At 39.7% G+C, this 15,630-nt stretch overlaps 1 protein-coding gene across 1 annotated transcript in view; it reads right to left on the bottom strand.

The window, feature by feature from the left end:
* LOC126285431 (cubilin-like) overlaps window positions 1-15,630 on the bottom strand; it is a 1,398,426-nt gene that overhangs the window by 1,174,363 nt on the left and 208,433 nt on the right. The window contains exon 8 of the mRNA XM_049984811.1: window positions 10,569-10,710. Within this exon, the coding sequence (XP_049840768.1) occupies window positions 10,569-10,710 (142 nt within the window). The remainder of the gene's footprint in view (window positions 1-10,568; window positions 10,711-15,630) is intronic.

Raw genomic sequence — 15,630 nt, 5'->3', positions numbered from 1 at the left:
CTCCTCTACTCACCAATTCTGTTCAATACCTCCTCATTAGTTATGCGATCTACCCATCTAATCTTCAGTATTCTTCTGTAGCACCACATTTCGAAAGCTTCTATTCTCTTCTTGTCAAAACTATTTATCGTCCATGTTTCACTTTCACACATGACTACACTCCATACAAATACTTTCAGAAACGACTTCCTGACACTTAAATCTATACTCGATGTTAACAAATTTCTCCTCTTCAGAAACGATTTCCTTGCCATTACCAGTCTACATTTTATATCCTCTCTACTTCGAGCATCATCAGTATTTTGCTCCCCAAATAGCAAAGCTCATTTACTACTTTAAGTGTCTCACTTCCTAATCTACTTCCCTTAGCATCACCTGACTTAAGAACTTTCAGCATTGCAGCGCGTCAGCAATCGTAATTATCTAAATAAATTATGAATAATCCGCCTCGATTGCGAAAATTCAAGGTGTTTACCCAGGTTTCAACGTGGATAACCACACCTTCTTCAGAACAAAATAAAAAACAGCTTACCTAAATGGGCATAGTCAATTTCTAAAATGAACACCCACAACGGCAGGTCCCCATAAAATTTATTAACATTACACGGTACATCCGTACCAAGTCAATAACACTACTGACCTTTATGCCAAGAAGGATTATCTGAATGAAATGTCTTATATGATATATTTAGAAATTTCAAAGTTTTGTGCCAAGCACTATAATTTCCAAATAGACAGTTTTTGGTTAATGGCGAACGAATGGCTGTCACTACGCAAAGAAGAGATTGCCTACAGACATGATAAGAAGCTAGCGAGCTTAATTAGGAAGCATAATAACAATAAATCGACTGATACTACCGCTATAACCGAACCTAAATTTTTCTAACGGGTCATTAATAAAACAGACATCACATTCTCTGCTCATGAGAAGGCTCTTCTCGCGAAAGGATTGAAATTCAATATTGAATCAGGAGCATTAAAACCGAAGGCTATCGAACATGTTATAGTGGAATTGAAACTCGGTTTAGAATATGCTGAAACGCCTAAAAATAAACAAACACGTTTGGCTTACGAAGCTTGTAAAATTATGAGTAAAGTTTCAAATAACAGTCAAAAAGGTAACACTGGTAAGGTTTTAAAAAACATAAACCAAAATCTAATACAGAAGGATGCTCTTATTACTAAATCTGATAAGGGGAACTCTATAGTTGTATCTACAAAGAAAGAATATATAGGAAAAACGGAAGCCTTTTTCAATGAGAACGGGTAATTATACTCGACAAAGACCCTACCGCTACGCTTAAAAAAGAAATTAGAATCGGACTTCATAATACTAAAACTTTAATAGGAGAATTTCGAAAAAAGGGACTCATCAACATGAACCCTAAACCCCCTTGTTTCAGAAGCCAGTTCAAGGTCCATAAATTAAATCACCCAATTCGCCCTATTGTCGACAGCACAGGGAGCGCCTATCATAAACTGGCTAAATGCTTACATAATAAAATTAAAGATAATTTTCTTTTTAGAAAAAACTATACAGTCAAAAATTCTATTGAATTAGCCACGCTTTTGGGTAATGTAACCTGTTCTGAGGAATCTAAACTAGTCTCATTTGATATAACAAGTCTGTACACGAACGTACCAGTGGACCAGACTCTCCAGATATTAGAGGGTAATTTATGATATTATAAAACACTATCGCATGATGAAATTGATGAGCTAATGATGTTGCTAAGGATTGTCCTGAAATATAATTATTTTACCTTTAATGATAGAATGTATTCGCAACCGTTTGGATTGGCCATGGGAAGCCCCCTTGCTGAGATTTTATCTGAAATTTTCTTGAATTCCTTAGAGTTAGATTTCTTTGCCAGTGGTAGAGAGATTTTGAGTAAAATAAAATTTTATACAAGGTACGTTGACGACATTTTATTTGTCATTAACGGTACTCAGAATGATGTAGACCGTATTTTTTCTATCTTTAGTGAGTTTCATGATAACATCAGGTTTACACTTGAGAGGGAATCCTTGACGAGGTCCTTGAACTATTTGGATCTCACGTTGACGGTGGTGGATAGCCATATTGAGTTTAATATATACCGGAAAGACACATACTCTGATAACATCATTTCTGCAGATTCGGCGCACCCGCATGCCCATAAGATGGCCTTCTTCCATTCGAATATACATCGAGCTACAGCTATCCCTCTGTCACTGGAGGCGTTAGAGACCGAATTGGTCACACTGGAAGCTATCGCTAGAAATAATAGTTATAGTTCACAATTGGTAAGACGTTTGTACAACAAGAAAATAAATAAAAATAATGGTACGGCTTCCACATTAGGGGATTTAGTAAATGACAAACCGATGGCAATAGTATCTATCCCTTTTGTAGGTAATGTAAGTTACAAATTAGGGCGTTTGCTTAGAGCCTATAACTTTAGGGTAGCCTTTTCTACCAACAACAATCTGCACAAGAATTTAATCCACTCGTTGCAGATCACAAGTGACAAACTTTCTCAGTCTGGTGTGTATAAAGTTACTTGCGGTGACTGTCCGAAATTTTATATCGGTCAAACAGGCCGAGCTCTCATGACTAGATATAAAGAGCACATCCCCACCAGAAGCGGTGATGGCACGAGGGGTTCCACTTACGCAGAACACCTTATACAAATGGCTCATGCGCCAAGTCCTCCGTCTAATATAGAGTTGCTTAATGCTGAAGTTAAGGGCTTAAAATTGGACATCTTAGAGGAAATGCAGATTTTTAAACACCTGCAGTATGCCAAAGACGATGTCCTCAACGATCAGCTACAATTAAAAAACAGAAATTTCTTTGAAGGTTTCGGTCCCTTACTTAATTCTTTTCATTAAACCACATGACGTGGAAGTTGGCTGATGCATGCACAGGTTGTTGATTGTTAACGGATGATAACGATGCCCCTCCCCCTCTCTTTTTTGGCACCTTTCCCTTTCTGTGAGTTGAAGGTTTGGTTAGCCAAGATGAACGCCTTTCGGTCATCGTAAGTTCATATCGCTGCGCGCTTTTAAGACGTATTGTATCTTCATTGGCTTCTATATTTATAAGATCGTGGAGCCAAGATATGTCCTAAATCTTTTATGTTTTTTGATTACGGCCTGCTCAGCCACTTAGCATTTCGGCGATGTAGCGACAGTGATGGTTTCTGTTAACAGAAATTGTGTGGTTTTATCCGTTAACAACATTTGAGATTTTCTTTCCACCGCCCCCCCCCCCCCTCTCCGCCCCCACACCATTATCCGTTAAGGTGTCAAGTTTTGCAGACCGTTTGCTCTGTGAGTTACAACTTAATGGTTCCCTCATGTAGTATGGTTTGGAACCGGTTGCACTTTACTATGTCCTCATGCATAACCATTTCTGTATCTTAGTTGTAATTTTTACCTAATTTTAGTGCCTCCATATTAGTTAGTGGCTGATGCACGACCTGTGCGCAATGTTGGTCGAGAATTGATATGTCGTAATTTCCGCATCAATGCTTGTATCACTTACTATTTGGGCGACAACTTTTTGTAGTTACTTAGGCCCCGATTCATGTTAACTGTTGTATCCCGTTTCTATGCATAAGAAGAGCGTTTCTTAGCCGCGCGCATGCGCAGAGATTGTCGACAGTCGCTCAGGGGAACAGCCGGCGAGGCCTTAGTGCAGTGGAGAGCATGTGACCCATCGCACGTTGGCTGGGGTGAGGCAGCACACACAGTTAAGTAGTGTTATTGACTTGGTACGGATGTACCGTGTAATGTTAATAAATTTTATGGGGACCTGCCGTTGTGGGTGTTCATTTTAGAAATTGACTATGCCCATTTAGGCAAGCTGTTTCTTATTTTGTTCTGAAAAAGGCGTGGTTATCCACGTTGAAACCTGGGTAAACACCGGGAATTTTCGCAATCGAGGCGGATTATTCATAATTTATCACCTGACTTAATTCGACTATATTCCATTATCCTCGTTTTGCTTTTGTTGATGTTCATCTTATACCCGGTTTAGAGACACTGTCCATTTCGTTCAACTGCTCTTGCAAGTCCTTTGCTGTCTCTGACAGAATTAGAATGTCATTGGCGAACCTCAAAGTTTTTAATTCTTCTTCTTGGATTTTAATATGTACTCCAAACTTTTCTTTTGTTTCCTTTACTGCTTGCTCAATATACAGTTTGAATAGCATCGGGAAGAGGCTACAACCCTGTCTCACTCCCTTCCAAACCACTGCTTCCTTCCATGTCTCTCGACTCTAATAACTGTCATCTGGTTTCTGTGCAAATTGTAAATAGCCTTTCGCTCGCTGTATTTTACACCTACCACCTTTAGAATTTGAAAGAGAGTATTCCAGTCAACATTGTCAAAAACTTTCTCTAAGTCTACAAATACCAGAAACGTAGGTCTGCCTTTCCTTAATCTTTCTTCTAAGATAAGTCGTAAGGTCAGTATTGGCTCACGTGTTCCAGCATTACTATGGAATCCAAACTAATCTTCCCCGAGGTCGGCTTCTACCAGTTTTTCCATTCGTCTGTAAAGAACTTGCGTTAGTGAATAATTAAACTGATAGTTCGATAATGTTCACATCTGTCAACACCTGCTTTCCTTGGGATTGGAATTATTATATTCTTCTTGAAGTCTGAGCGTATTTCGCCTGTCTCATACATCTTGCTCGCCAGATGGTAGAGTTTCGACAGGACTGTCTCTCCAGCGCCGTCAGTAGTTCTAATGGAATGTTGTCTACTCTGGGGGCCTTGTTTTGCCTCAGGTCTTTCAGTCCTCTGTCAAACTCTTCACGCAGTATCGTGTCTGCCATTTCCTCTTCATCTACATTCTCTTCCATTTCCATAATACTGTCCTCAAGTACATCGTCCTTGTATAGACACTGTATATACTCCTTCCACCATTCTGCTTTCCCTTCTTTGCTTAGAACTGGGTTTCCATCTGAGCTCTTGATATTCATACAAGTGATTCTCTTTTTTCCAAAGGTCTCTTTAATTTTTCCTGTAGGCAGTATCTATCTTACCCCTAGTGAGATAAGCCTCTAAATCCTTACATTTGTCCTCTAGCTATCCCTGCTTAGCAATTTACTGCATTTTTGTATTTTCTCCTTTCACCAATTGAATTCAGTATCTCTTGTGTTACCCAAGGATTTCTGCTAGCCCTCGTCTTTTTACCTACTTGATCCTGTGCTGCCTTCACTTTTTCATCCCTCAAAGCTACCCATTCTTCTTCTATTGTATTTCTTTCCCCCATTCCTGTCAATTGTTTCCTTATGCTCTCCCTGAAACTCTGTACAACCTCTGGTTCTTTCAGTTTATCTCCTGAAATTCCCACCTTTTTGCAGTTTCTTCAGCTATAATCTACAGTCCACATCTGCCCCTGGAAATGTCTTACAATTTAAAACCTGGTTCCTAAATCTCTGTCTTACCAATAAATAATCTATCTGATACCTTCTAGTATCTCCAGGATTCCTCCATGTATACAACCTTCTTGTATGATTCTTGAACTGATTAAGTTATGCTCTGTGCAAAATTTTACTATGTGGCTCCCTCTTTTATTTCTTACTCCCAATTCATATTCACCTACTATGTTTCCTTCTCTCCCTTTTCCTACTCTCGAATTCCAGTCACCCATGACTATTAACTTTTCTTCTCCCTTCACTACCTGAATAGTTTCTTTTATCTCATCATACATTTCATCAATTTCTTCATCATCTGCACAGCTTGTTGGCATACAAACTTGTACTACTGTAGTAGGCATGGGCTTTGTGTCTATCTTGGCCACAATAATGTGTTCACTATGCTGTTTGTAATAGCTTACCCACACTCCTATTTTTATATTCATTATTAAACCTACTCCTGCATTACCCCTATTTGATTTTGTATTTATAACCCTGACCAAAAGTCTCATTCCTCCTGCCACTGAACTTCACTAATTCCCACTATATCAAACTTTAACCTATCCATTTCCCTTTTTAAATTTTCTAACCTACCTGCCCGATTAAAGCATCTGATATTCCATGCTCCAATCCATAGAACGCTAGTTTTCTTTCTCCTGATAACGATGTCCTCTTGATTAGTCCCCACCCAGAGAACCAAATGGGGGACTATTGTACCTCCAGAATAGTTTACCCAAGAGGATGCCATCATCATTTAACCATACAGTAAAGCTGCATGCCCTCTGGAAAAATTGCAGCTGTAGTTTCCCCTTGCTTTCAGCCATTCACACTACCAGCACAGCAAGGCCGTTTTGGTTAGTGTTACAAGGCAGACCAGTCAATCATCCAGACTGTTGCCCCTGCAACTACTGAAAAGGCTGCTGCCCCTCTTCAGGAACCACATGTTTGACTGGCCTCTCAACAGATGACCCTCTGTTGTGGTTGCACCTATGGTACGGCCATCTGCATCTCTGAGGCACACAAGCCTCCCCACCAACTGCAAGGTCCATGGTTCATGGGGGGGGGGGGGAGGGGGCGGAAAACATTATTTTTTGTAAATATATATAGACAACAGTTTTGAAATCTATTTTTTTTGCCTTTTTACAAAGATTGAATAATTTTACTTGCTTATGTCTGAAACCTTTTGAGCATAATCCACAAATTCGGAAGATGTGCAGTGTGTTTGCTACACTTAATTGTGCACATTGACAATAGTAAAATTTTCTGTATAAATACTAGTTTTCTCAGAAAACAGCTTTTTTATTTGCTGAAAGTTTGTTTTTGGAATGTGTACCTTTTTCAACTCACCCATTCAATTCCAGAAAAGGCAAGAGATGTGCTGAGCAATGCGGAGTGTTTTTGAGCAGAGGCTGTGTCAAATTCACTTCTGTTAAATATCTGGGAGTATGTGTGCGGAACGATTTGAAATGGAATGATCATATAAAATTAATTGTTGGTAAGGCAGGTACCAGGTTGAGATTTATTGGGAGAGTCCTTAGAAAATGTAGTCCATCAACAAAGGAGGTGGCTTACAAAACACTCGTTTGACCTATACTTGAGTATTGCTCATCAGTGTGGGATCCGTACCAGATCGGGTTGACGGAGGAGATAGAGAAGATCCAAAGAATAGCAGCGCGTTTTGTCACAGGGTTATTTGGTAACTGTGATAGCGTTACGGAGATGTTTAGCAAACTCAAGTGGCGCTCTGCATCGCGGTGTAGCTTGCTCGCCAGGTTTCGAGAGCGTGGATTTCTGGATGAGGTATCGAATATACTGCTTCCCCCTACTTATACCTCCCGTGGAGATCACGAATGTAAAATTAGAGAGATTCGAGCGCGCACGGAGGCTTTCAGGCAGTCGTTCTTCCCGCGAACCATACGCGACTGGAACAGAAAAAGGAGGTAATGACAGTGGCACATAAAGTGCCCTCCGCCATACACCGTTGGGTGGCTTGCGGAGTATGAATGTAGATGTAGATGTAGAAATGCTGTGCATTTAACTGACAGATCACCTAACAAAGATGTGAGGAACAAAACACCTTTTGAAGTGTGGACTGGAAAGAAACAGCACCTAAGACATTTAAAAGTCTTTGGACGTGAAGCCATGGCTCAGATTCCAAAAACATTAAGAGGCAAATGGGGTGTAAAATATTAGAAATATACTACTAATCCTGTGAATAAGAAGGTAATTAGTAATAGATATGTGGCATTTTTAGAGGATTCTAAATATAAAGTAAAGGAAAATAGTCATAATAATACAGTAATCCAACCAAATATAAGGTGTGTTAGTGCTGAAAAAGAGAGGGAAACTGAAACAGAGGAAGATAAAGACAAAGAGCAAACTGATATGCTACCTGAGGATGAAAGTGAGGAAGAAGATTCAATGGAGGAAGTCAATTTGAGGTGTTCTATGCATATAACAAAACCAAAAAGATCTCTAGAGTATGAAATTATGCTGCCCAAACTTTCAACAGTGAACCCATTGCAGTCAATGAAGGCTTGGAAAGTACCAGTGCTCAAAGTTGGAATGAAGCTATTAAAAAAGAAATACGATCATTTTGGATAATGATACATATGACTGCGTTGACATTTCTGAAATTACTTAATTTACTACTAACTGTACTCACAACACATATTGCAGACAGTGTTTACATATATCACTGAATGTACTGCAATACAATAGCTTTGTATACCACATAGTCCAGGATATATAATATCATAAACACTAAGATGTATGAACAACTGCTGCATCTTGCATGACATTGAGATTTATTATTACTAACCTGCTGAACCAATATTGATGAAATTTAGAAATTTAGTAATGAGAGAGCTTGAACCCCAAGGAAGAACATAGGATCCTTTAGAAAGTATACAACAAAATATACATATTAACTTGAAGACTGTTATGCAATTGGGGGAAAATATTTACTCTTTGATAAAGATATCTTTGACTTTCGAATTTTATCATATTTATTAAAATGCTTTTATTGGTTGATATGTGTAACGAGATACAACTCAAAGCAATCAATACAATCTTTAATCCAAACTTCTACACTATCTGTCACATAATGCTCACATTGCATAATGTACAGCTACTAAGCACACTATTCAGATTTGAGAATGAGAGTACTTAGTTGCTTGTAACAAAATTTATACATAATTTCAAGCCTTTAAGGAATTTTTTGTTGCTTAAAGCCCCCACAAAACAATGAAAGGAAGAAAGGTTATTGCTGAGTACATTTTTGCTATTTAAGCAATACAACAGCCCAATGTTTTAGTTTATTATTTCTTTGCTATTAGCTATATTTGCGACACTTTCACAGCCAGTCTTCACATATACTACTGAATGTTGTTGTTGTTGTCTTCAGTCCTGAGACTGGTTTGATGCAGCTCTCCATGCTACTCTATCCTGTGCAAGCTGCTTCATCTCCCAGTACCTACTGCAACCTACATCCTTCTGAATCTGCTTAGTGTACTCATCTCTCGGTCTCCCTCTACGATTTTTACCCTCCACGCTGCCCTCCAATGCTAAATTTGTGATCCCTTGATGCCTCAAAACATGTCCTACCAACCGATCCCTTCTTCTAGTCAAGTTGTGCCACAAACTTCTCTTCTCCCCAATCCTATTCAATACCTCCTCATTAGTTACGTGATCTATCCACCTTATCTTCAGTATTCTTCTGTAGCACCACATTTCGAAAGCTTCTATTCTCTTCTTGTCCAAACTAGTTATCGTCCATGTTTCACTTCCATACTGAATGTAGCAGCACAATTATATCATTGTACAATACATAGTTCATAATATATGACATCATAAACAATGAGATGCGTGAAAAACTGCTGCAGCTTGCATAACATTAAAATTTATCATCACTTATGAACTGAACCAATTCCGATGAGTAACAAGAGATCTCGAACCATGTGGAAGAATATAAGCTACTTTAGAAAGCGTGTAGTACAAGATACTTATTGATCTGAAGAATATTAAGTAGGGAAAAATATTTACTCTATGGCTCTTGAATATCATCAGATTTGCGCAAATTCTTCTATTGGTTGATATGTGCTATGTGATATGATTCAAAGTGATAAATAAATTCTTATACAATCTTAAATGCGTTTAATCTGTACTTGAATACTACTTCAATAGCACAGTACATGGATGCCCCACCCCTCTGTATGCACCGTTTGCCAGCAATGCTTGACATGCTGACACATTGTGCCGTGGAACAGCTCGGGAGGGGGGAGAGCAGAGAGGACATCATGAGCTATGCGTACCAAAACAGACAGACATATGAGGGCAGCTGATGTTATTGCACATACAGCCATTTACTTACCCACAGTCACTCATCATAACAAAACCAGTGATGTGCAAGAGCATATGCTGAGTGTTACAGCACGTAACGAATAATAATGGGCAATGAATTAAAAACATTTACCTTCGAATGTGATAATCAATTTCTCCTTTTTCTGTGTGGGGACATTGGTTGATCTATACTGCTGCTACTGATATTTCATATTGACCTAATGATGTAATGAACACGAATGCCAAGTCCGTCTCATGGTGGGTACCACACTCAGATGAGTGGTGATAGTAAGGCACAACTGGGACTGGTAGTGAGGGAAAATCTTTGATGACCATTTTGGATCAGAAATTACAGTAATTACGGTAGTTCCGCTAACAGGATAACTATTTGCCATTTGCACATCTCACAATTGGCCAAGAGGGGTTGGGGAGGGGAGGGTACATGGCAATGTATTGGGTAATAAATTGTAACAATTGGATCGTAAATTACGCTTACATAAATGTAAGGGCACAAGTGCATGGTTTGTTTACATAAGGCTCTCAGGCCAAGTGGCCAGTTTGTTATCGTAAAGAGAACGACGGGCCCATTGATCCAGGACCAGCCATGATGCAATACTTAAGTTGCCTTCACATATTGTATGGAAATAATGTAATATGTGTAATGAAGTATAAGCAGGCCACCATACTGCTGAATACTGGTCCTGCAGTTCGTCAGTGCTAAGGGCCCTGTATGATCTTGAACCAGGTCTGCATGTGCTGTACAGGTAAACCAAATGGTCTCTGCCTATAGTTACAGACATTCAAGCGTCACCTTACCTGGTGGCAGAGGCAGTCATAGCCGCCACCCACTCGGGACTGGCAATGGCCATGTCCGCACAGTTCGAATGCAGATGCTGTCCCGCAGTCGTTACTCCTCTGGGTGCAGTGCATACCATAGTATCCCTGTGTGCAGTGACACCTGCAACAACAAATGTGATTACTGCATGCATATGGAATGTTTTCTGCATTCGGCAGAAATTTGAGTGTCATAAATTAAGGGAGAAACTTGTAGAGAAACTACGCTGCAGTTCAAAAGCATGCTCAAGATCTGATCGATAAAAGGCGGTGGGAGGGATTAAACTACTTTTATGGAATAGGTGGTAGGGGCGAAGAAAGCTCATTATTTTTTACAAAGAAAACTTAAAGCTACTGAAAAATTACATTTATTAGCCAACGAATGTACTGAAGCTTCTACTGTGTAGCAGGTACCTACTACCCACAATGTATGAGGATAAGTCAGTGATTTAATCTTAAGCAAAATTACGCACATTGAAAACTTAATATCACAAGACAGGGCATACAGATAATGGGTCATTAATGTATTTAAGTTGCTGGCACTCTGCCCATAGTTCAACTTCAAGGCCGTCGTTATTACATAGACTATTGGACTATATCCCCAATCAACGAGAAATCGCCAGCAAAGACAGTTTTTCCGGTTTTAGTGATTACCTGGGGACGCATTGTAAAATTCAGTTGGCTCAGTCAACAGATAACGCAAGCCGTTTTGTTTGGTTGATTCCTTCATCCAGGAGACAGGCGTTCTCGATGTATGTGCAGTGTGCTCGTGGAGTTTCACCTTGAAAGACGAACTATTGACCGAAGTGCTGAATGTAGGGCTGTATAACAGGTGCTGAACGGCTCTGACATTGTCTTCAACGGTGGTGAGAGGTACTGTCAGCATAGTATTCCTTCTTCGCATAGGGCAAGTTACTTGGAGAATGTCCTCTACTTTTTTCCTTGTTTGTTTTCTATAGTTGTCCACACAGATGTTTCCCTCACATAAGACAAATAATAATACAGGTTATAAATTTTATATTTCTAGTTTCAAGGTAAATGTTGAGAGCAAGCCACTGAAACCTACCTGTATATTTGGTTTTCATTGACATACAAAAACCAGTCCCATCTGTATGCAATGAACTCAAGCCAGTGGTGATAAGTCTGTGATGTTGAGACAAAGCTGACTTGTGGGAATGACTGCAGTACGAATGCATGATGGGCCAGTTTTGGTGTTTCATTTCGACAGAGATGTAAAATGTAACCTCATTTTTACATTTAGAAACATCCCAGGTTTATATATCTCATTATTGCTTCTGGAGGTAACATGTATTGTGTCACATTTCATTAACAATGGTAGTAGATAAATGATTCATGCTATACCCTATGGCAACCTGGTGGAAGTGTTTGGGTTTTGCGAATGACTGGAGAACTTCACTTTCTGTCATTTATAGTGCCACCAATGAAGTGCAGAGGAAATGGTGTTATGGTACCAGTGTGTTTCTTTGTCATGATGTGGTCTCCTTCTTGAGCTTAAGAAAACGCTAAATGCTGAATGATATGAATACATTTACAGTACTGTGTTCAGCATGCAGTAGGGGAGCAACTCAGTGATGATTACTTGTTTCAGGATGACAGTGCACCACGTCATGAGCAGCATCTGTGAGGTGTACTTTGTAGAAAACAATAATATTCTTGTAATGGACTGGCTTGTCCAGAGTCACAACCTCAACCCAATGGATCAACTTTACAATTAGTTAGGACGTCCATTTCACTCTAGATCCCAGCATGCAACGTCCCTACTCTCTTTGGTCTCGGCTCTTGCAGAAGAACGGGCTAAACTCGTACATAGACATTCATACACCACACTGAAAGTATCCTTACTACAATTTAAAAAAACGCAAAATATTTTCTCATCTGTTTATATTCTCCACAAGCAAGTGAAGGCTGTATGGTGGAGAGTACAAGTACTTTGCACCAGTATTATCGACTTATTATTTCCACTGAAGTTCCATGAGCATATATATTACGCTTTCATATGGAATTTACTGATTATTACAATCCTAGAACCGTATCTGAATTAGTTGCTGTCAACTGACATTCTTACTTGTTAATGGCTCCAGTGCCTGATCCTATATTCAGTGGAATCTGCTTACTGTATTCAAACCTTGGTTTCTCTCCACAATTTTTGCCATCTACACTTCTCCCATTACCAGACTGACGATTTTATGGTGCCTCTGGACATATTCTATCAACTGATCCCATCTTTTAGTCAAGTTGTAATTTTCCCCCAATTCATTTCAATACTTCTCCACCCACCCCGTTTTCGACATTATTCCATAGCAACTCATTTCAAAAGCTTCTGTTCTCTTCTTGTTTGATCTGTTTATAGTCCACCTTTCACTTTCATACACTACAGTGCACCTTATCCTCAGAACTGATATCTTAATATAGAAATTTATATTCGATGCTAAAAACTTTCTTCTTTTTTCAGAAATGTTTTTCCTGCTGTTACCAATCTGCATTTTATATTCTCTCTACTTCTACCACAATCGGTTATTTTGTTGCCCAAACACCACATCTCATCTGCTACTTTCAGTTTCTTATTTCCTAATATAATTCACTCAGCCTCGTCTGACTTACATGTACTACGTGCCAGTGCTTTTCTTTTACTTTTTTTGGTGTTCATATTACAACCTTTTTTTCAAGATACTGTCTATTACTCCTTGATATTTACACAATGTGACACGATCCAGAAATTTCGTGCACTAATCTTCCAGCTGAAATAAAATGTTCAAACGTACCTATGTTCCGTATTTTAATTTAAAAAACCTATCTGTTATCAACTGTTCCTCCAAAATTGTGAACCATATGTTTGTGACTATTACAGTGCCATCTATCACAAAGCGAAAAAAGTGGTCCAACTAAAACATTCATATTTCTTTACATACTACACGTATATAAAATAAAAAAATGGGGGTTCCTATTTTTACAAAAACGCAGTTGATATCCGTTTGACCTATGGCAGCGCCATCTAGAGGGCCAACCATAACGGCAACTGGTTTCCCCCTTCAAGCTAGACAAGTTTCGTTCTTTGTAGTTTTTTCATTTGACACTTATTTCATGAGATATTTGGCTCGGTCACGACCAATGGACCACCCTGAAGAGTATTGTGTTGCCAGTAGACAATCAGCAACAGCAGACTGGGTCAGTCAGGAGAGCTCACTGACTTCGAACACCTGAGTAATTGATCCATCTAACCATAGCTAAAGTAAGTCCAGACAAAACTCACGAAGTGGTGGGCAGGGACCGTCGAGCATTGTGCATGGTTGTAAAAAAATCACATGAAATCAGCACAAGGAATCGCTCATGAGTTTCAAAGCACTACCAGCAATTCCCTATAAGCCACCCAATTCTACAGTCAATGCTAAGCGACGAGCACACAAGAAAGATGTTAGACCATGGATGGCTTGTAACCACTGGTTCAGTTGACTGAAATGACTGATTGTGACTGATGAATCACTATACGCCATATGGCAAAATAATGGAACGGTCTGGGTTTGGTGAATGACTAATGAATGTTACTTGCCATTACGTGTAGTGGTGGCAACAGTGAAGTGTGGAAGAGGTGATGTTAAAGTAGGGGGCACTTCTCATGGTTAGAAGTCGTCCCCTTATTGCACTTATGAGAATGCTACAAGTGGAAGGATATGAAAATATTTTACCATATTGTTAGAGTAGCAGTTCAGAGATGATGATCATATCAGCATGATAATGATCATGTCATAAAGGAGCATCTATGAGGCAATGGTCCGTGGACAATAACATTCCTGAAATGGACTGGCCTGCATAGAGTCCCTGCCTTCGCCCAATGAAACACCTTTGGGATGAGCTGGAACATCGACTTCGCTCCAGACTGCAGCTTCTAATATCATTACCTTCTCTGGTTTCAGTTCATGAGGAATAATGGGTTTCCATTCCTCTGTAGACATTCAGACTCCTCCTTGAATATGTCCCCATTTCAAGCAATTATAAAGGGGGAAGAGTTGGCACTCTACACATTAATTTCCACTAAAGAAATGTCTGTTGCCTGACTGTCATGAGGGGGAGTTGGGTTTGATTCCTGTTACTACCAAAACCTTTTGCCTGGTGGAAGGACAATCCAACAGAATGCCCACAGCCTCATGATACCAAATGAGAAGCTATTTAAACGAGACGTACTGGCAACATGTCTGCTTAACTTATGACAGCTAGAACAGAGGTGTACTGGTCCACACTCCTCCATACTGCATCTATATGACGCCATTGGCTGAGGATGATATGGCAGTCATTCAGTCCCAATTGCCCTGTGTGTGAACAGAATGACCATGTATATACATATTAGGTGTCTTGATGCTTTGGGAAAATTAGTGTGTACAGGTTTCATGACAGTGTCCCAGTCATGGTTGCCATTGTTTTAGAAATGAAACACTAAAGAATATCTAAATTACTCATACAGTTTCTCGATGACGTGTTCGTCTCATCTACTTCTGCCAGGTACATCAAGTGCAGCAATATAATCAGAGAAAGGCGACTTTAAGTGGCAGTAGTGCTGCACTAATGCACTGGGTACGTCAATAACGACGCATTTAACAAAGAAACTGTTATTTTGATGCACACACAAAGCCGGGAAATTATATGAATAGTTCGGAGATTCTTAAAGCCTACCATGTCTGGGAGATTGGTGTCCTCTTAGGAGACCATAATAACAAAACCGTATAGTTGTTTCAAAAGCAAATGTGAGGTTCCTGAAGAGGGGCAGCAGCCTTTTCAGTAGTTGCAGGGGAAACAGTCTGGATAATTGACTGATCTGGCCTTGTAACACTAACCAAAACTGCCTTGCTGTGCTGGTACTGCAAACAGCTGAAAGCAAGGGGAAACTACAGCCGTAACTTTTCCCGAGGGCATGCAGCTTTACTGTGCTGGTACTGCAAACAGCTGAAAGCAAGGGGAAACTACAGCCGTAACTTTTCCCGAGGGCATGCAGCTTTACTGTATGGTTAAATGATGATGGCGTCTTCTTGGG

The sequence above is a fragment of the Schistocerca gregaria genome, chromosome 8 (assembly GCF_023897955.1).
Source record: "Schistocerca gregaria isolate iqSchGreg1 chromosome 8, iqSchGreg1.2, whole genome shotgun sequence".
In the NCBI taxonomy this organism is placed as follows: Eukaryota; Metazoa; Arthropoda; class Insecta; order Orthoptera; family Acrididae; genus Schistocerca; species Schistocerca gregaria.
Note: the sequence above shows the minus strand (reverse complement) of the source record. Positions and strands in the feature narration are given on the sequence as shown.